Source organism: Pseudorca crassidens, chromosome 18, assembly GCF_039906515.1.
Source record: "Pseudorca crassidens isolate mPseCra1 chromosome 18, mPseCra1.hap1, whole genome shotgun sequence".
NCBI classification, from domain to species: Eukaryota; Metazoa; Chordata; class Mammalia; order Artiodactyla; family Delphinidae; genus Pseudorca; species Pseudorca crassidens.
Window position 1 is genome coordinate 58,376,006 of NC_090313.1, and position 22,901 is coordinate 58,398,906.

The 22,901-nt window shown below is 43.1% G+C and overlaps 2 protein-coding genes across 6 annotated transcripts in view; one reads left to right on the plus strand and one right to left on the minus strand.

Moving 5' to 3' along the window:
* TSC22D1 (TSC22 domain family member 1) overlaps positions 1-14,530 on the minus strand; it is a 135,216-nt gene extending 120,686 nt beyond the window's left edge. For all 5 annotated transcript variants that reach the window (XR_010936915.1, XM_067713228.1, XM_067713230.1 and 2 more), the window contains exon 1: positions 11,658-14,530. Coding sequence is in view for 4 of the 5 variants with exons in the window: in XM_067713228.1 (XP_067569329.1) it covers positions 11,658-14,530 (2,873 nt within the window). In the remaining variant the exon portion in view is untranslated. The remainder of the gene's footprint in view (positions 1-11,657) is intronic.
* Positions 14,531-14,900: 370 nt separating this feature from the next.
* Positions 14,901-18,334, plus strand: LOC137211121 (uncharacterized). Its single transcript, XM_067713235.1, has 2 exons — positions 14,901-15,671; positions 16,345-18,334. Exons 1-2 carry the CDS (start codon positions 14,901-14,903, stop codon positions 16,546-16,548), a joined length of 975 nt encoding a protein of 324 aa, XP_067569336.1. The 3' UTR covers positions 16,549-18,334.
* The last annotated feature ends 4,567 nt before the right edge of the window (positions 18,335-22,901 follow it).

Below are 22,901 nucleotides of genomic sequence, written 5' to 3' on the forward strand. Positions count from 1 at the left end.
CTTTCTCCTTCAACTCAAGACTTTTGAAAAGTCAGTTCAAACAACACTGCTTTCCTAACCTACCAAAGGTCAATTCTATCCCATCTGTGAACTCTGAATGCAATTTCCTGTGTCATTTTGGAGGCTAGCGTTCCAGGTACAGTCTAAGAAACGTTTTGTAGCACTATGTCAGGAATTCACGTAGCCTCTCTGAACTTGTTCCTCTACCTATAAGCCAAAAGTTGAATGGGATCCAGAGTTCCAGCTCAAAATTTCTGATTCATTGATTTCGTGTTGTTTAAAAGCGTTATTTAGCTCTTATAATTTCCCCATGTATATGCAGCATACACTGCTTGAGAACAAGAACCATGTTAGATTACATCTGTGCCCACACCATTACTAGATATAATGATTTACACCTAGTACCTACTCAATAAATATATCCATCTGATAGGCCAGTGAGGGGGAGACAGAGAACTTAATGTAATAGGTACAGTAACATATCCGAGAAGAACTGAACCTTACTCCTATCAAAACTGCTATGCAATAATGGTAACAGGATGGCAAAGTATTTGGCAATAATTATATCCCTTTCCCAGATGATTGTGGGGTATGTTTTTGCCACACGTCTGCACTCACTTATTCAACAAGTATTTCAGAACATACCATGAATCAGGTTATACTGCATGCAGTGGAAATACAGAGGTAAAAACAGATGGGTAACATCCTTACTCGCAAGGAGCTTACATTCTGGAGTACAAGAACAAGAGAAGCGTCCCTACCCGAACTTCCAAGATCAAAACAAGAGTATCTGAGGATATAATGAGTTAAATATCTGCAGCTCCCAGTGCCTTCCAGTGTAGGGAACAACAGTCAGAACACCTTGGTTTTGATCATATCCTACAGAGACGGCAGAGCACAGAAGTCATTAAGAGCACAAAATCTAGACCCAGACTGACTGGATTTAAATCCCAGCTCCCACTTACTAGCTATGTGACCTTGAATAAGTTAATCATTCTATCCCTCAATTTCTTTACCTGCAAAATGCGGATAATAATGGTACTTACACCTCATAAGGTTGTTCTGAGAATTAAACAAGTTGATATATGCAAAGTGCTTAGAACAAGCATATAACGAGTACCATAATTTTCAACTACTCCTACTACAACTGTTACTACTACTATTATTACTAAATTGTTGTAGTCTGTCCATGAAAAGCTAAAAACAGCATACGACACATGGTAGGAACTCAATATTTAATTACTGACGGAATAAATGAACCCAAGACTCAGTTTCTTCCTCTGTGAAAATGGAACAAAAGCATCCTGTCCATTTTAGGACATGGGCGTCCCTGGTGGCTCAGTGGTTAAGAATCCGCCTGCCAATGCAGGGGACACGGGTTCAAGCTCTGGTCTGGGAAGATCCCACATGCCGCGGAGCAACTAAGCCCGTGCACCACAACTACTGAGACTGTGCTCTAGAGCCTGCGAGCCACAACTACTGAACCTGCGTGCCACAACTACTGAAGCCTGCACGCCTAGAGCCCGTGCTCCGCAGCAAGAGAAGCCACCGCAATGAAAAGCCCGCGCACGACAATGAAGAGTAGCCCCCGCTCGCTGCAACTAGAGAAAGTCTGCAAGCAACAACGAAGACCCAACACAGCCAAAAAAAAAAAAGTCCTGAAAAAAAAAAAAAAAAATTTAGGACTGCTATGACTCAAGAGTATATAATCTATTTCAGAGTTTTGTTTAACCCCCCCAATCATACAAGAGGCAGGTTTTATTACTATCACCACTAGAAATTTATCACAGCCATGTGTTAGCAAAAAATTAATGCTAGATAGTATTTCAATTGTACGTTTATATGTTCCTAACTAGTCAGTATGCTGTTTGTTACCATATAAATATACACTAACCCTAATAACCAAAGAAATTAGATAACTAGGTGAGCTGGGAGAGAATGAAATCTTATCAACAATGAGTAATTTTATAATCAATCCATCCATCTACAATTTACTCAAAAAAGGAATACTCAGGCATGTACACAGAGTGTCAAGAGTTCCTCAACTTAAGTAGTGACCTGATATTACAAAAATAATCTGGGATGCCTGGGAAAATAAGATGCTATCTCATCTGTTTCATCCCCATGAAGCTCAAGAGCACCCTTTACCCTATGGCTCAGTGAACGAGAAAAGGCAATACCATTCACCATGACCTAAAGTTAATTCTTTAACAAGATCAAGCCACAGTCGATCTTCTCCCCAGTCAACACAAATATGGTTTTAAGCCAAACAAGGTTTAACACTGGTATGTCCACGAAAAGAATATGACAACATTTAAAGACTCTCAGAACTAGCCTCTGATGATCACCCCACTACAACATCAGATTCTATATTTTCCCTTCTGTTTTTAATTACCCCAACCTTAAAAGTAAAGGCCTCATATCTTAATACTTTTTACTCCCATTTAATACCCATATATAATCAATTAAAATGATTGCTAATTCTCATCACTGCCAAATCTCTTCCATGGTTCTTTTCCCTTCATAGAATCCATAACTTACTAGTTTAGTAACAATCACTTGTTGTCACTACAACGACCATAAGTAAAACAGATCAGTCAGGAATTTTAAACAAGTAATTAACTCAATGCTTACTACACTGTCTAACAAAGAAAACTCCTTTAATACAAACAAGTGGCATTTCACCAGTTAAATGCTTATATTTTAAACAGCTGAAACTGCAAAGAACTTCCAAGGTAATACTTAGATATTTGAGAATCATTTATGCTAAACAGCTGAACCAGTCAAAAGGAGATAAGAATACTGACATTCTAATTTAGAAATAAGTGGGGTTTTTTGTTTGTTTTATTCAAGTTGGAGAACTTCTACTGTCATAAACATATGTAAATACAAAATAAACATACAATGCTTGTTAAAAGCAGCAACTAAGCATTGCTTTTTTGCTCAAAATACAGCAAAAAAGTAATCAATTCTCAATCATCTCTATTAAAGGAGAAAATAGTGATAACACATGATCTATAAAGAACTTATTTAACTTTCAAATATATCATAATAGTGTTTTTAAAAAGAAGCTGAACTTATGCCAATATTAAAAAATTTTTTCTTCAGTTATCCATTAAGCAGATTTTTACTGAGTACCTACTGTAAGGCACTGAAATATACTTTGCATATATAGTAGCAAACCAAACATCTCTGTTCATGAAGCTTAAAATCATCAAACAGATAATCCCCCAAAACAAAAACTAATTATGCAATACAAACTGTACTGGCACTATAAAAGAACAAGGTGATCTTAAACAGTATTAACAAAGAACCTAAGTTTAGGTTGGTATGTCACAGAAGGCACTCAAAGTGACAGTGAGGCTTAAGGAGGAATGGAGGGAAGGTGACACAGCGCACGCCAAAGCCTGGAGGAGAGAGCAAGAAAGGATGGCAACCCGAGGAATCGAAAGGAAGCAGCTGGGACACAGAAAGGGAGGGGGAAAGTGGCATGTGAGGCCAGAAGTGAGCAAAAGCAAAATGTAATTACCTTACAAGAAATGGGAAGGCTTCAGGGGTTTGGGGGCAAGTGAGAGACCTGAACAGCCTTCCGTTTTAAGAACATCACTCTGACTACAAGACATAAAATCAGAGAAAGGCAAGAGTGTATGCAGGAAGTTGGTGAGGAAGCTACTGCAGGGCTTTAAGAGCCGACTATGTTACCTTAGACTAGAGTGGTGGCAACACAGATGGGGAAAGAAAAGATAAATTCAAGATATATTTAGAATGTAATGGTCAGAATGCAGAGGGTGGGGGAAAGGAAGCTATCAAGAACGACTCAGGTTTCTTAAGTGAAGAACTAGAGTAAGAAATATTTATTAAAATGAGCACGACTAAAAGAGAAATTTGACAGGGTACGTAATGAAGAGGTTAAGCTTATGATCTGTTGAGACTGAGAGGCTGTGAGAATATAAGCAGAGATAACAGGAAGGCAGAGGACCGTAGCAGTCTAGAGCTAAGAAGAGAAGTGTGGGCTATGATGTGCATTCAGGAGTTGAGAGCATACAGACCACAGAACAGCAGATCACCTAGGGAAAAGGGAAAAGGCAGTAGGTGGGAAGAGGACTCAAATCCAAACAAACTCCAATGTTGAGAGTCTGATAGAGGAGCTGAACTGAAGGAGAATGAAAAGGAGTGGCCAGAAAGGTGGGAAGGAACTAAGCAGGATATCACTGAAAGCAAAAGAGAGTGGGTGTTTCAAGGAAGGAAAACAAAGATCAACTAGACCTATTGAGACTGAAAGGTCAAGTAAGATTTTCAGGTCAAGCTGACTAGTAAGGAAGAAGTGAAGGGTTGGGGAGAGTGGGACATTTGAATATATGTGACACTAGGAAAAAAGTCAACCTGGAATCCAAAACATTATAGATCATTCTTTTCAAATAATGTAAACATCCTTTATCATTTTTTTCCCTCATGTAATTTATTTTAATAAGCCATTAAAGCATATTCTTACCATGATATTAAAACCTAACGACACGGTGACACAGCAAAAACCAACCAGGGTTCTGATATTGTCACACAGGGCATGCTCTGCAGTTTCATATTTTTAAATTGAACTTTCTAAATAAGAAATAAAATCTACATGTTTTGCAATTCTGAAGTCAACGTTACAAAGACAGAATTTAAATTATTAGAAAATTAAAATGGTTTTCCTGAAGAGATAATTTTCATACAACTTCCCCCAAAAATGTTAAAATTAATTCATTTAACATGTCTGTCTACTGTATTCCAGGTACACCACTCTTACGACTTTACCCACTTTTTTCTCACCAAGGGCTCATACGTAAATGTTGGTATGTTCTATGACAATCCCATTATTTGTACTAATACACAAGTCAATAAAGCCTGCCCTTTTTCGGGTTTTCGGCCACTCTGTTATTACTTATGGGCATCACCCTTACCTCTCTGTTGGCTTTATGAGTAGTAGAAACAGTGCCAGATTTTGAATTGGAAAAATGGCTTTTAAGCCTACTGTTTACTGTTATGTATACAACTTTACTGTTACGTATATAACCTGACACAGCTTACTTGGCTTCTCTAATAAACTAAATAAGCTTCAGTCTATTCACCAGTAAATTAGAAAAAAACTTAATTCACAAGGATGTTGAGTGGTTAAATGTGACAACAAATATTAACTGAATCTAATCCTAACATTCTTAATCACTTCTGTGAATTGAACTACCAAGTTATATGCCATTATTATTTCTGCTGAATATAAGCCAAGCAATTCCACTCAAAATTTACGTACTAGTTACAGATCAAATCTTGGAGAATGAATTGTTAAAATTAGTAATATTCTTTACATTTAACAGTGCAATATTCTACAACTGAAATAGATGTGTAATGTTAAATGCACATCTATTTTATACTCCTTTCCTAAAAGCCCCACTGAAATGACAGAAAAGGAATTTCTTAAGATATAAAGCCATAAACCCACAAAAACTGAGAGAACGGGTAGAAAAGACAATAGCAACAAAAATTTGGAAGCTGGAAAGCAGATGGTTGAGTGACAAATGACTTATTTAGCAAACACTAGGAAATCAAATCTTTAGCAAACAGTGGGGAAAGCCAAGAACAAACCCAATTTAAACTGTAAAATCCCCAAAAGACTCAGGAATTGGCAGTTACCACATACATCTGAAGTGGGATGTGGGAGAGAGAGAGTGCTTAAAATAAGGAAGATTGTTTAAAAGTCTGTTTAAGAAGCAACCAGCCCTACAAATCCCAACGGCCCCTCCCCAGCCCCAACAAAAAACTGAAAATATATTGTCTGGTGAATATAAAACACAAGATCCCAGGACTGAGGAAATGAGGCACAAAAGTATGCAGGAGAACATACTGAAAACAAGCTGACTGAGTGAAGAGACATATACAGGGATGCTCCACCAGGTGACCATAAAGCAAAGCTAACGAGACTCTCAGAATTTTGAATCAGCATTTTACTCCCCTACTCTCACACACAACCACCATCTAAGGAAAGGCTACAGCACAAAAGATAAAGACCGAACAAATAAAAACTAAGAAAGCTAAAACTGGAGGACACAGATCACACAGGGATCAGACAGCTAAGAGAAAGTACTATTGTTACTAGAACAGGACAGATATTATTTAAAAGGACCAAAGACAAAAGCTCTTGGAAATCAAATACATGATAATAGATGGAAACTCAACAGAAGTAAAGCAAAAAGAAAAAGAGATGGCAAATACGAAAGAAAATGTGCGAAAATTAGAAGACTGGTCAAGAAGGTCCATTATCCCAATAAAAGGAGTTTGAGAAAGAAAAAAGAAATTGGAAAGAAATAATCAACAACCTCATTCAAGAAAAAGTCTCAGAATTAAAAGATGTTTCCAGACTGAAAGGGGACACCAGTACTCAGCACCCTGAATGAAACAAAACCCACATAAGAACCCATCATCATAAAATTTCAGAACACTAAAAACAGATACAATTTTAAAAGCTTTCCGAGATTTAAAAGAAAGAGAGAAGGGATGGAAAGAGAGAATAAACAAGAGTATAGGGGAAAAAAAGAAAAAACAAAACACATACACACAGGTCACATGTAATATATATAAGGAATCTGAATGGCTTCAAACTTCTCAAAAGCAAAGTGGAAGCTAGAAAGCCATGGAGCAAAATTATAAAATAATACAATTTCCAATCCAGTATTCTTTACCTAACCGAAGAATCAAACAAGTAACAGGGTAAGCTAAAGCCATTTTAAAACATCAAGTGAGCCAAGAATGAATAATGACATGAGTCACTGGAAAATGGAGATCCAACCACAGAAGACAGTGAAAGGAATCCCACAAATATTAATAGTTGCATACCAAGTCTAAAAGGCAATCAGTCCAGAATGAAGCTCAGAGAAATATCAGAGAGACTTCCTCAGGAAGATAAAATTGATAACAGTACCTGATATGTCTGAACATCTCAAGGGACATTTGATGAAATGATGAATCAGTGATTACTACAGAGAAAATTACGGGGGGGCCAGGTGGGTGGAGACAATGAATTCCAGCCAAATCACCCTATGGTAAAGCTAACAGTCAGCAAGTCACATTGAGAACTTCTTATCAGCTCTTTAGTCTCCTACACTTAAGTACAAGCAGAGGACCTAGAATTGCCAGACATCTGAAGAAAGGCTCTATCATAAAAGGTTAAGCCCAAAACATACAAAAATGGGGAGAAAGGCAACTTGGAGGAAACAGATGATGACAGATGAAACCTTGGGGTGGGGGAACCTGCTAACATTTCTAAATGCTAAATAGTGTAAGAAATATATATATATAAGTGTACCACACATACTAGATGGCTGGGGTGGGAGGAGGGAGGCAAGTACAGGACATTAGACAGGATAGGAAAAGTAATCATATTTTACAAGAACACTGAATAATCAATAGTGATGCAATCATAACTATTAAGAGAAGGAGGGACCAGGAGGAAGGAGGACCAACTGAGTAGGTCATGACAAAGTTAATCTTCATTTTCTACCCACAAAGTTAATAAAGCCAAAAACAAAAGCAAGGATGGACTTCCCTGGTGGCGCAGTGGCTAAGAATCTACCTGCCAATGCGGGGGACACGGGTTTGAGCCCTGGTCCGGAAAGATCCCACATGCCACGGAGCAACTAAGCCCGTGTGCCACAACTACTGAGCCCGCGCGCCTAAAGCCCGGCTCCACAACAAGAGAAGCCACGGCGATGAGAAGCCCGAGCACCCCGACTATGGAAAGCCCGCGCACAGCAACAAAGACCCCATGTAGCCAAAAATAAAGAAAGAAGGAAATGTATTTAAAAAAAAAAAGTAAGGAGTATTTTATTTAACACACACACATATATAGGGCATATGAGTTAGAAACAGTTCTAAGGGCTTTGCAAATGCATTGAATTCTTATAACAACCCTATGAGGTAGGTACTATTTTCCTCACTTTTTAAAATGAGCAAACTGAGGCACAGCGAGGTTAAGCAGCTAGTAAACAATAGAGGATGGATCAGACCTAAGCAGTCTACTTCCAGGGTCCATGCTCCTAACCACCTGGCTATGTTGCACATCTAGTAGCAACACAAGCAGTTAGAGACTGGGAGGTAAATATCACAGTCATCATCTAAAAGAGGTGAAAGTGATTGCTTCTGGGAAATGAAGCAGGCAGGAAGCTTCTGTTTGTTTCGATAACCATGTAAACTATTTGGCTCTTTAAACGGTGCAGGTACAACCTAAATAAAAATTAAAACTTATAATTTAGTATTTTACAGTTAAAGTATTTTATCTGATGCTACCATCCTAAGAAGTAGGCAAAATGAGTATTATTCCTACTTGATAAGAAAACTCATTCCTCTTTAGTAAATATGAGGGCCAACTCTACAACAGGCACTGCATTTAAAAGACGGACATCAATTCACCTCAAGGTATGAAAAGGCAAAAGAGGTAGAAAAAGCAAGTATTTTCATTCATTTCTTTTCACTTTGTTGCATTTAACTATATGATCCTACAACCTGAACAGCTGTGCTTAAGGTGAGAGAGAATACAAATATAAATCATGATAGAAAAAGCAGAGAAAGGTCTGCTCATTAATCGGTTCAAAAAAGATTTAGCTCTTGCCCTTGAGGAACTCACAGTCTTGTGGGGAAAATGGGTAAACATAATTCAGACTGAATGTGTGCAATGCCTTGACTAGAGGAACACTAAAAAGGGCTAAGGAAACAACATTCCCTGGGTGAAGAGACTGCTTCAGAGGGAACATCTGAGCTGAGCCTTGAAGGAGGAATAGAAGTTTGACCAATTAATTTCACAGAAGAGGCTGTACTAACAATCACAAAACACTAGACTATACATCAGTGTAAAATACCTGTGTCTTCCCTGTGTTGTAAAAATAAGTTCACATTAAAGGTTAACGTGAGACATTAAGAACTTTTTAATGAGAATGATTTTTAAAAATCTAGATACATAATCTTAATGCCTGATCCATGTTTCTGATCTTCATAGTCTCTACCAGTAGCCAACTGAAAGCATTTTCCACATGTGTTAGAAATATTTTAAAATTTAAAGTGTTAGAATATATTTCAAAAGATGACTAAAGAACAACGAATCTTCATTTGTCCTACCATCCAAAAGTTTTATTGTTAACGTGTTTCCTAAGTCGTAATACTGAAATTACAATGTACTCTTTTCTCCTATGGGAGACTAACAGGTGACCAAGCCCAGAAGACACAAGTGACACAGAAACTAACATGGGAAGAAAAAGTAAAAAACATTTTAAAAAAATAAATAGAAACTCATTATCACTTTTTTCTCTTGCAGATATTCTCAAATTCCCTTCCAAAAACCAATTTAAATGAAACATTTCTTTTTCCGAACTACAGTCGTAAAAGAAATAATCTGCAAGAAAGCACAAAGAAAATAATATACAAATTTACCCTATCTGACCTTTACAGGTATTTTAGGGGTCATTTTGATTTCTCAGAATTTAAAGGATACCTCTGAAAAAAAATTTTCTGGTCTTGACGACTTGACTTTGATGTTAACAAAGGCTCAAATATGTAGCTCACTCAAAACAGGTACAGTCAACTCCAGTTACTTTATACCAATATTTAATCATATGTCTCAGTATCTGTTTTTGTCCCTTTAATTTCAAAGCTTCCTACATAATTTGCCCCTCGTTAATGTTCCTCTCAGTTACTATATGGAAAAATTAATTTTGTAGTAATATCTTAAACGGGGACTCTATCTCTACAGTTAAAAACCGAGCTGTAAAGTCTCCTGACTTTAATCATCTGGAACAGCATGTTGTGGAAAGCTCTATCATGCCCCACCACCAGGAGGAAAACAAAAAAGGAGAGAGTCATGCCAGGAGACCACAAACAGTAATTGGCAAAAATCATGGCAGGTCTGAATTCAAAAATATGTGGTTTGCATTTGTGTATCTGACCCATCTTTTATTTCTCTAACTTTAGCAACCACATAATGGACCCGTGGGCTTTACTCAGATCACACCCTTTAAATTTAGAACTTATTAATATTTGGAGTAAATAATTCTTTAAAATTACAGATAAGTATTAGCATGATTTGATACATTTAAAGGTTTAACAATAATTATAATAGGACTCTTAAGGAAACCACCTCCTAGAAGAGGTCTATCTTTTAATGTACAGTTTTGTACACATGATACTGAATACATTCGGCCAGGTAACGAGATTTTAATTATATGACTTAGAAAAGTAATAAAAATCTTGAAAGACAAGACTTTAAATTATTTCAATTAATCATGCCTTTACCTTATATCTTCTAAGTAACTAAAAAAAAAAACAAAAACAAAAAACATGAAAACCTCACTGAAACATTAGGCCTTTGTTTTTCTAAAACTGCAATTCTTTTGAAATATGCTCAATATTTCCAAAGGGAAAACCACAGATATACATTTTGAATGTAAATGTTCCAACTGGTTTGATAAAAGTTCAATCTCAAAAATCTCCAACTAATACTAAAATAATTAAGTATCTTTCAAGCTTATTCAAAGTTCCACAGTGAAAATGAATAGCCTTTGTCATAACTCCTATATTATTTTGATCAAGGTTAGTCAGACTGGCAAATTTGTGAAAAGAACATTCCTTTAAAAATCAACTTAGTTTAAAGCCATGTAGTAGCATGAGAGATTTCACAACTTTTCTAGCTAGCCAGCTTCAAAGACACAATTGGATTCAATAAACATGATTATCACATTATTTCCAATCCAATTAAGAAAACGCTGGTTTAATAATGTACTTTAGGCTTTATGTATTTTTTTGGTAAGAGAAGAGGAGAACAGGTGGAGTAGACTGTAGGAGCACAAAGTCGGTTTCATGTCTCTATAAATTCAACCCTCCAAGACTTTGTTTCTTTACCCTTTAAAATGGCTACCACCTTGATCTACTATGCAAAAGGAAAAATGCACAGCATACTACTATCAACGATAAATCCGGTTATTTTTAAGAGTGTATGGCCTCCTACCCCACGAAACACTTTTTAAGATTCCCATTCCTTTACTGTTCCAATGAAACGACCATTAGATAAGTACACAAAAGTTGGGCAATTAGTTTGAGGGCAACCTGTATAACCCAGCTTAGGTCATCTTTCCTGTAATATCTGATGAGGAAAAGCAGCTAACGTTATCTTTCACAGACTAAGAGCAAACACAGTAGAACTTTAAAGGGTTGTCCTGTCCAGTAAAGGAGAAACAAATGTGGGAACCACAACCTCCCCTCCCGTCCCCAAGAGATGATCATAATGATTTTAGGAACTCAAAAGAACAGATTAACTATTAGATGGGTCAGCAAAAACTAGTAACTCTAAAAACCATTTTATAAATAACAAAACCACTTGGTGCTCCCAAACCTATTCTTAATGCTCAAAAACTATCCTGTCAAATAGTGTTTACACAATACTTACACCACTTCCTGGCCAACTAGTTTGAGACCACTCCATCACACTCTTGCTCTAGAAAACTTACCAGAAAAATGCAGTTTCACATACAAAAAGGAAGAAATATATAACGCTTTAGACTGATCTTGTGCATATACATAGCTACTAAAATAAATTGACTCTGCATCTGCTGAGTGTCTGCAGAAACATGGCATGACCTTACCTCTCATCCTCGCCATCCACCAGGGGTGTCGTCAGCGGTAGCACCTTCAACGGGAAAAGAGAAGCAGAGGCTCCTAGGCTGCTGCTACTCCCATCGGAAACTGCCGACATGCCCCCACTGTCACCACTGATAGTCTGAGGTAAGCCAACTAAGGAGGGTTCCGCTGGGCGCCTGGCATCTTCAATTTGGCTTCCAATTGCCTGAGCTAATGATTGTGCAGAGAACTGAGTAGAACTTGGTATCTGCTGCGCCAAAGGCAAATTTATATTAGGTGCTGCCATCAAGGGAGGCTGACTAACACTTTGAACCAAATTACCATTTTGAGTGGCAGGGGCTTGTGCTATATTCTGTGATGGAACCAAGTTTGTTGGGACAGAAGGCATTCCAGAAGGCCCAGCTGAACTAACCTGATTCGTAACAGAAATACTGCTAGCAGAGGGCAAAGGACTGACTGCAGGCAACTGCTGCGAAACAACTCCTGGAGCTACTGACTCTACTCCTTGCGGCTGGGGAGGCACAGTTAACAAGGTACTCTGGGGTGCAATGACCAACTGTTGAGGAAGGCTTGAAGCACTAGCTTGAACTCCCTGATGAAGAATCGCAGCCTGAGCGGGTGGAACTACCTGTGAAGAGGGAGGAGCACCTTGCGGGATAACTGAAGGTGTGACTTGGGCAGAGGGCTGCTGCGCTGCCGTAGGTAGGTTTGTCTGTTGACCAATATTTGCAATTTGACTGCCAGGAGGTACAGCAGATACTGCCGTCTGCGCCTGGCCAGCGGGTTGGCCAGCTGCCCCGGCGGGCTGCGCCTGGACTGCTGCGGGCTGCACTGGCAGCTGGATGCCCTGTGGCTGAGCCACAGGAATCCCCGAGGTTCCTGCTCCCACCCCCGCAGAAGTGGGCTGTCCAGAGGACACTGCCGTTTGCAGAATCGGCTGCTGCTGAACATACTCGGAAGCAGGATTCGGAGTCACTGACGGGCCATGGCTCGGGGCCACCGACGGCTGCTGTCCATAGTGTAACTGCTGGGGTGATGTGCCTGGCAGGGGTGCTTGCGCCGGAGGGGCCGCCTGAGAATACGGCAGTTGGGGCTGAGCCAGGCTGGAAACGGAAGGCTGCTGACCTAGAGCTGAAGTTACACCCACCACGCTCACAGGTGATGGCTGGATACCAGCTGCAGCACTGAGAGCGGCTTGCAGAGGTACTGGTTGAAGACCCTGCTTCTGCTGATAGCTCAGTTCTTGAGACTGCAACTGCGCGTGCGAGATCTGTGACTGAGAAATACTCTGTGGCATGCTAACTGCTGAAATGCCCGCCGGAGCAGCGCTACTGAAGTCCATCTGCGGGAGGGCGACACCTGGAAGAGCGGGCGGCTGCTGCACCACGGCAGCTGGGGCCCCCATCTCTCCGCTTCCCACACTCTCCGTGTAGTGGCTCAGCGTGCTGACACTGCTGCTCACTGAGCTCCCGCTCGTGCTCTCCCTCTCAGAAGTCACTTCTGTCGGGTTTTGTTTTACGCTTTCCACTGCTTTATTTATCACCACCCCTTCGGCGGCGGGGGCAGCGTTTTCTTTCTCATAGAACTCGGTGCAAGTCCATCTACCTTTTTTGAAGGGCTCAGAACTCGAATCTAACTTCACAACTCTGAACCTGGACGTGTTAACTGTTGGCTGTTGCTGCTGACTTGAAACTGATCCTACAGTCATCCCTGCAGCTGCACTGGCAGTGCTGTTAATGAGAACGGAGGACAAAATCGTACCGTTGCCCAGGCCGCTCAAGACAGTCACGTTAACACCGCAGCTCACTCCAGGCCCAACGCTCACACCGGCAGCACTGGGAACGTTGCTCGCACTTAAATTAGCATTAGCAAGCATGCTGCTGGTCACGTTAGGATTAAAACCGCCCACAGCCGTAATGTTAACATTATTCATCGTATTAGTACCTGTAACAGAATTTATACCTATACTGCCGCTTGTACTCGGAGCACGGATACTAGTCATTACAGATGCAGGTGAGCCACTCGATGATACGGCAGAAGTTGGTGCAACTGGCATAACAGTGTCAGAGCTTCCAGTTGTAGACAGTTTTCTGGATACTGGGCTTGCGGGCGGCCCTCCCGGAATGGGTGTACTGGCCACACTGGCATGGGATGGATGGTGGTGCCCGTGATGGAGGTGGTGCCCATGATGAATGTGAGGGTGGTGATGGAGGGAGTGGGGATGAGCATTCCCATTGATTACAACATTCTGTTGTGGAAGGTGAGGCAAATGAGGCTGAGGAAGGGGGGGCTGGTTGGGAGAGACTGCCCCAGGTGTCTCGGCTTCCTGGAAGTTATTGAGAGTTTCTTCTGAGGAGCTGCGTTCAGGCTCCCCTAAGTCGGTAGCCCTGGAAAGTGACACATCAAGGATCTCGGAAGACGACAGATCTTCTGTGTGAGATTCATCCAGATCATCGTAGCTTTCGGTGTCCTCTGCGATGCTGTTGTTAGAGCTGATGCTAGCGGAGATCTGAGCCGGGGTCACGCTCGTTATCTGGAAGCCACTTTTCTTTTTCATTTGAGTTCCGCCTGGCGCAAGAGGCTGTGCCTGCAGCTGAGCCTGCGAAAGGAGGTTCAGGCTTTGTGGAGGCGGAGGCTGTGGTCCCGACAGAGAAGATGCTGCAGGAGGTGGCGGCTGGAGCAGCGACGGAGGCGGAAAATCCTCGGAAGATGGGGCACTACTACCAACGCCGGTACCTGCTGCACTGAGAGCAGAGGCGCTGCCACCACCACTGCCCCTTCGAGGCAACATTGCCGGGTGCGCCATCTTCCTAGCACTAATGTCTGCAGCGGCCGAGGCCGCGGCCGCGGCGGCGGTGGACTCGGGCGGCTGGTGCATTGTGCTGGGTACCGGGGGGCGGAGGAGGCGAGTGCAATTTCCTTCGGCACCGTAATCTTTGTATGCAAGACGCCGAGGAGGAAAACGGGACCTGACGCTCCGCCCGGCGCGATTCCTCCTCCTCCTCCTTCTCAGCCGAAGGCGCTGGCCGCTTCTGCCTTCGAGGGCGAGCTTCGGGAAGGGAGGATGAACGAGGGTGAACAGAACAGCCGGGGACCCGAAGGGGGGACCCCTTCAGTCCTTCGCCATTCACTTTCCCCTCTAGCCTCACACCCCCCTTTATATTCCGCTTCACGTGGGGTGCGGGGAAGGAGGGAGGGGAAGACCAGGGGAGGGGGGAGGCTAAGGGAGGGGGTGGGAAAGCCGAGAAATGCCCACCTTCTCCGGACAACTCCGAAGCCACCTCCACCCCTCCTCCCGCCGCGGCGGCGGCGGCCGCTGCAAAACCCTCCCGGTCGCTCTGCACGAAGGCGGCGGCGCCGAGCGAGTGTCGCCTTCCCCTCGCCACCCCCAGCCCCGCCGCCGCCGGCGAACCCTGAGCTCACTGTGGCTCAAACCTCCCCTCCTGGCCCCGCCGGCCCCGCTCGGCCCTCCCCCCACGCCCTGCGGACCCTTTCAAACCCCCTGGGCTCGAGGCGGCTGCTCCGTGAGGAAACGCTGGCCGCGGCTGAGGCCGGCGCGGCGAGGCTCGAAGCGGGGCGGCGGCGGGGCGCCGGGTACGGTGAGCCCAGCAACGGGGCGCGGGCGGGCGCGCAGAGACGCCGGGTCCTCGCGGAGCACGGCCGGGGCGCGGCGGCGGCGGCGGTGGCAGCGGGAGCCCAGGGACCTCTCCATCACTGGCAGCCATGGAGCCCGAGCATTTTCCTCCCTCTGGGCAGGCGCCTCGGCTCGGCACACGTCCTCGGGGAGGAAGGGGCCGGCGCCCGAGCCTCCCCGGAGGGCGACGGGACGTGCGCTAGCGCCGACGATGCGAGCCGCTCTAGTCCTCTTCCTCTGCAGCCGGTTCGTCCGCACCCCGCTGCTCCCGCGGTCCGGGCGGGAGGGGGCCGCAGGCGGCGGCGGCGACTCCTTTCTCGGCGGCGTTGGTGGCCAGAGGGGCTGCTGCAGCGACTGCAGCCGACGCCGTTCAAAGGAACGAGAGGTGGGGTTGGTCGGTGTCGGCGAACGGGGCGGGTGAGTGGGTGGGTGCCGAGGGAGGGCGGCGGGCGGAGAGGGGGCTGTGGTGGTTGTTACTAGTGCTTTTCTCCGGCTCCACCGTATCCCCGGGTCTCTCGCGGCATCGGCAGAGGAGGGACCAGCGCCCGAGCGCAGAAGGAGGAGGGGCGACCGCCGGCCAGAGGAGGCGGTGGCGGTGGCGGGGGGAGGGGGCTGGCTGAGGAGAAGGAGGGAAGATGGCGTCTGCGCATGCGCCCCGGCGCCGCAGACATAAAGCCGGGTCTGGCGGAGGAGGCGGCGGGTCTTCGAACCTCGCCGAGCGCCGGGTCTCCTGGCGGAAATTTCCGAAGGCTGGCGGAGGCGCCGACGACGTCGGCGGCGGCGGTGGTGGGGGGTGGGGAATTTCGGCCGGGGGAGCGAAACCGGGTCGGCCGGAGAGAGTCGGCCTGATGGGGGTGGGGCAGGGTGCGGGGCGCGCGCAGGTTAGGTGTGTCCGCTCCTTTTTCACACGCGGCCGGCGCGCGCGCGCAGGCACGCGGCAGGGGAGGGGGCGCGGCAGGGAGGGGCTCGAGGAGGCCGCTGGCGCCCGGGTCTCGGGTGTAAGCGCTCTGGGTAGTGTCCCTCGCCTGCGGAATGGGTAATGAGGCTTTTCTCCGCAGCAACAGCATCACGAGTTTCAGTTCCCAGGAGTCCGCCGCCGCCACGACATGAGTCAGGCTTTCTTCCTCGGCGCGTGGAGGAGCCCTCCTCCTCCTCGCCGCACCTGGGCTCGACCCCGGCCCGCGCGGCCCTCGCCCCCTCGGAGGATGCCCCAGCGCTCGGAGCCGCAGGGTCCGCGAAAGGCCGGTGGCTCCTCGGGATAGACGCTCCCTTTTGTGCGGCGCAGTTGCAGCTGCCATGCGGTCGCCTCGCCTTTCGACGGCCACGGGCTAGCCAGCCCGGCAGATATTGCAGCTGTTTGCAGTTAACTGCCTGAGCTCTTCTCTGGAGAGGGAGCGCTTGCAATCCGTCGTTACCTGGAGGGAAGCAGTAGCCCGGCCTAGTAAATAACTGACCTCAACAGGTGGAGCTTATCTCCAGCAGGGATAGCATTTAGTTTAATTGTCCAGGCTGTAGCCTGCATAGGTTTGACTTAAAAGACAAACTGGCCTAGTCATGGTGGCAACACGATGATCAATGAAGACTACCCTTTAGGGTTAGAAAAGAGAAAGAACCATCTGCAATTCCAGTTTAAAAAATAATAATAAAACCTGCATGGATCTGAGCATGGTGCTACAGAAGGAATGTTAGGTTTGATGGGAGGCAGTTTACTGGAAGTTGCTTCCCTGGCATCACACGTCAAAACATTCTAGCTCTAAGCATTGTTTACTACTAGGCGAGAGTGTACTTCTCGCCCAGGAATTAAAAAACAACAAAGTATTATAATATAGAAAACCCTAGGGAGAAATGTGGTTTTATTTCAACTTAGGTTGTTGAGAAACTGAACGTTTATGGTTAGACCTATGCTTCAGTAAGTCTCACAGACTTCCAGATCTACAATCCTATTTTGAGCTTATTAAAACATAAATGGCATAATTGTCGATTCAACACGTTACTTTAGGTTTCTCTAGACTTTTCCCCTCATTCTGTCCCCCAAGAGGTTAGGAATATCACCATTCTATTACTGAATAGAAACGCACCCTCAACACCCCCGTATAGCCTGTATCAAAGTTTTGCTATATTGCTTTTTCTGTGGTGTCTCCCACTAAACCCAAAAGGTAGGACTACGTGTTTTTAATGTGGAGTTCTGGAGTAGGTACAAAGTAGATGCTCACAAATATTGAAAATGACATGGTAGTAAAAATCAAATTCACTTGAAAAGACCGGACTTGGTTTATGTTACTCATGAATTAATACATGATGACTGGGGTTTTTTTACATAACTATGGCCATTTGTGTATTTTACAAAAATAATTTCTTTTTTAATGTTACAACAGCTTTTGTTGCAAGAAATAGACCTGATTAATGGCCGCCATTCATTGTTGAAATGCAACTCTGACATGCTTTTTTCAACAGTTTTTGAACGGAAAATAGGAAGTATCCTAATGAACTGAAACTGCAATAGAATTTAGTAGGGCAAAATGTGTTTGTGAGCTAGTGTGAAAGAAAATGCTCTAGATATCTCAAAATCTTGCCTTAGGTCAAAATTTTAAATTACCCCAAACAACAGCCCAACACCCCCTGGTGTGTTGAGCTAAATACCTGCCGCCTAAATACCAACTATGATAGGGTTTGAAGCAGAAGAAAACCATGTAATAAAGTCTTCCGGACTTCCTTGGTGGTGCAGTGGTTAAGAATCCGCCTGCCAGTGCAGGGAACACGGGTTCGAGCCCCGGTCCGCGAAGATCCCACACGCCGTGGAGTAACTAAGCCCGTGCGCCGCAACTACTGAGCTTGCTCTCTAGAGCCCGGGAGCCACGACTACTGAAGCCCACGTGCCTAGAACCCGTCCTCCGCAACAAGAGAAACCACCGCAATGAGAAGCCCGCGCACCACAATGAAGAGTAAACCCCGCTCTCCACAACTAGAGAAAGCCTGCGTGCAACGAAGACCAACTCAGCCAAAAATAAATAATAAATAAATTTATAAAAAATAAAAAAATAAAGTCTTCCAGCGTTGACAGAATGAGTCATTGAGATAACCCTGTAAAAGCAGATACTTCTAATAACAGGTAGTAATTAGTATTGTTATTTTGGGCTGTTTTGATGTTGGGGGTTAGTGGGTTTATTATTTCTTTTAAAAGAAAGTTGTTATTGTTTTAACTTTTCCAGGATAACATAAGACACAGAAAATACAGCCTTTTGAAATGTGTTTCACTTTTATCTGCCATATCACCTTCAAATTCCTGGTTAGGCTGCATCAAGTCCCACTGAGATATGACGAGCAGCTCTGCAATTACGGCAACCTGCGTTTGAGAAACATCGCTCTCTCTCCCTCCCCTTTCTCCAGTTGCCAACATTTCTATGACCAGCAATACATAAATATAAGGCCATAAAAACAAGCAGAAGCACTTGAACAACCCCATATTGTTATCATGTTACCACCTTTTAGTCTAAAAGGTCTGGATTTTTTTTACATTAATATCAAATGCACACTGCTATGTGCAATTAAGTCATTAATTCCTTTGAACCCAGTACTTGGAGTTACCCTTTGTCTTTTGAAAGACTGCATTTCACCTGTTTACATTCTAAAGGTATAGTTCTGAATTACTCTCTATTGTGGAAAAGATTAGTCCATAGTGCAGTGTTCACTTAAATCTCGTTATTGTGACATTGCAAACCCCATTGTTACCGAAAGCTCCACCTCTCTGTATACCAGGGCTGAATCGAATCTTGGAGACAGAGTTTGGGTGAAGTAGAAGAAGATAGCTTTATTGCTTTGCCAGGCAAAGGAAGACACACTGGGCTTCTGCCTCAGAAAAATGTCTCAGCCCCAGATGATTTGATGAAAGGATTTTGTAACAGGGGTTCAAAGGCGGGGTCTTTGACAAGATTAGGGTGTGAGCAGGGCCTGCACTTCCTCAGTCTCCTCTCAGATGCTCGGTCCTCATCTTGATGAGCTTCTCTGGTCCCTTTAATCTCGCCTCAGGTGGTTTCTTGGTGGCTCCTCCCTTGATTAGCAGCTGTGCGAATCCACCCTTTGGAACTCAAGGAAGGTCCCGGAGGTGGAGTCTTGCCTATAAGAAATGGGGACATATATACACTACCAAACGTAAGGTAGATAGCTAGTGGGAAGCAGCCGCATAGCACAGGGAGATCAGCTCGGTGCTTTGTGGCCACCTGGAAGGGTGGGATAGGGAGGGTGGGAGGGAGGGAGATGCAAGAGGGAAGAGATATGGAGATATATGTATATGTATAGCTGATTCACTTTGTTATAAAGCAGAAATTAACACACCATTGTAAAGCAATTATACTCCAATAAAGATGTAAAAAAAGAAAAAAAGGGGGGGACAAAAAGGGCCTCTGTGCCTGGGAGCCCCACAGGGTGCCTGCTCAGTTTCACTATGTTTAGACTTTTTTCTACCATAAAATAGAAATTTTCCTGACCATTATAACTCAATTTACCTATTTGTGAGAACTGTGAAATAGATCTGTATTTAAAACCAATTAACTCTCCAAAAGTAATGCCCTTAAAGAACAGGAAGGGAATACTCGGACTCAGAATGGCTGTGAGTGCAAAGATAAATACTAAAGAGAAATGGCTGTAGAAAATACACCACTGATCCACTCCAGTAATTTTTCTGGCTAACCAGTGCTTCAGTCCTGCAATAGTACTTATCTGTAACTTTTAAATGTCATCTGAAAAAAAAAATCAAATTTTTCAATAATGAGTTAAAAATATGAAAAAAGTCACACATTTTTACCTATGAAATTTATGCACAGGGATATTACAGCATGTTTATAAATCAATTTGCTGCCTAGAAAATTCTTTACATGAGACCAGGAGTCGTATGTGCTATTTGACTTTTGTAAATTGCACAAAAATACTTATTTTGAAACTTTTCATTCAAATTTCAATGAGTATAGCTTAGCTTGTAACTGATTAAATTTTGCAGCACTTGTTAAATTTTCAATATAAATGTTTCTGGTCAGCTAAACAATTTTATATCCTCAAAGGAGACACGATTATAAAATGAAAAAAAGTACAGAAATTTGAATTTATGGTTCAGAAGGCACACTGGGATACATTAGCTTGTTAAATTCTACCCTTTGAGGGAGGAGGCATTATCGTTCACATTTTAGAAGTAAGTGATCCCAGAGAGGTTAAATAACTCATCCAAGGTTTATGCCTAAATCTGGGTACTCAGGCCCTCTTAATTTCAGATTCTATGCCTCTGTGCTGAGGGATTTTTCTGAAAAAGCAGTCTGACCTCTAGAGACTAGTATTTTTCAAAGCTTTTTTGGAAATTAGGGAGTGTTCTTTTAATGCTTTTGAATGCCAGTGAAGATACACTGCACACACACTGATTGCACATAGAATTTCTTCTACATGAGGAGGATAAAAGACTTCTTCCCTGTTTGAACCAATGTAAATGTTACACATGCTTCCAGTCAGTCTTTGCTGACTTACGAATGTGTTAATTTGGAGAATTTTCTCGCAACTCAAAAAAAAATCATTTCTAACTTCTGCTACAGAACTGTGAAGTGACATTGAAAAAAGAAATAATTTGTTAATTTAGGGGTTTTTTTAAGTTTATAATCAAATAATCCTCCAGATCTCCCCAAATGATAGCTAATATTTATTTAATGCCTACTCTCAACCACACATTTTCTAACAGCTTTAAGTGTTTTATCTCTAATTCTCACAACTGTATAATGTACAAACTATAATTACCCCATTTTGCAAGTGAGGAAAGTGGGGTACAGAGAGTTTGAGGCCTCACAACAACAAGTAGTAGGGCTAAGACACAAATCCATACCGTGTAACCACCTCTTACTTCACAGCTGCCTCTTGAGACACATTGTTAAATCAGGTTCCTGCCAATTCTAGCTCCCAAGTTAAATTTCTACATAATACTCACGTTTTAATTTTTCCAAAGAATCTAGGAGCACCATTTTCTCCTGATGCAGGGACATTCTAGGAAAGAATGAACATTTTAGAGTCTCTACTGTGGCTGCGTAGGAATTGGACATAAATGAATAGAACAACAGCTTGATAAGTTGGATGATCCTTCACTGATCAAAAACAGATGTCAAATGCTTGGGGGAAAAAAGGCATTAATCACACATAATTGAGGAACACTATACAGGACAAGATAAATGTTTTCCCATTTTAGCAATTAGTGTTCATTTAACATGAGAGCCTGTAAAATAGGGACAATAATAATCTAGTCTTTCCAACATGTTCTAAGGACCAATTTGTATTTGTACATGTTTTTGAATACTTAAAGTTACCGAAACAAACAAATTTGTTATTCTTCTCTGTATCATAATTCCAAGAAGACCTCTGTCCTTCCACCATACATGAACCAAAACCAGTTAAAGAAGTACAAACAAATCATGGCAGTCAGTATTTCTTTGTATTTAAGGATTAGGTTCACAAACACTTAGGTATATCTCCAGTCTCAAAGCTCAAGGAAAGAAGAATGGCTGTTGAAGTCATTCCTCAGTGTGGAATTTTCCTTTGGTCATTCATTTTTCTCCTACTCTGGGTTATCTTTTAGGAGAAGAAAAACAATAAAATAGTTTTCGGTAACTTATACTTAAATTGACATTCCCAGTTAATTTCATTGTAGAAGAAAAACAAGAAATCAGTAGGCATAAAGGCCAAAATCTTTTCGGATTAATACGTTTGAATAAAATGAAAAGAAAATCTTAGATACATGCAAGCTAAATTAGAGTCAGAAACACAAGATAAAATCCTTTTACTAGGATGACCGTAGGACTTCCCTGGTGGTGCAGTGGTTAAGAGTCCGCCTACCAATGCAGGGGACACGGGTTCAAGCCCTGGCCTGGGAAGATTCCCCCATGCTGCGGAGCAACTAAGCCCATGTGCGACAAGTACTGCGCCTGACTCTAGAGCCTGTGAGCCACAACTACCGAGCCCGTGTGCTGCAACTGCTCAAGCCCGCGTGCCCAGAGCCCGCGCTCCGCAGGAAGGGAAGCCACAGCAATGAGAAGCCCATGCACCACAACGAAGAGTAGCCCCCGCTCGCCACAAGGAGAGAAAAGCCCGCGCACAGTAACGAAGACCCAACGCAGCCATAAATAAATTCATTAATTAATTAATAGGATGACCGTAGACCATTAAATGTACTGTTTGCCTATGGAAGGTGTTTACAAAACCTTCCTATGTGAATGATAAAATTAGAACAATTAAAGGGGAAAGGTTGGAATTTCAGAGAAAAGCGTGAGATGGGATTTAGAAGAAAGAGCCTAACAAAACTGATTTATTACATGCATTATATACACACTTGTCAAATTCAAGAAAATTAAATGTATAACTGACTCAGCCCCTTCACGAAGTTAAACATAAAGTTAATTGCAAAGATGCCAGCAAAGCTTTCCATCAAAAACTGGAAGCAAAGGTCCAGGTGCTTTCTTGCCCCAGTTATTTATAGACAGGAATGGGATCATACCATAATGCCAACTCAGTGGTTTAAGTTTGATGTTTTGAAAGAGTTTCTAAACACCTTATTTATCCAAGTCATAACTGACACACAAAAATGGTTGTTGAA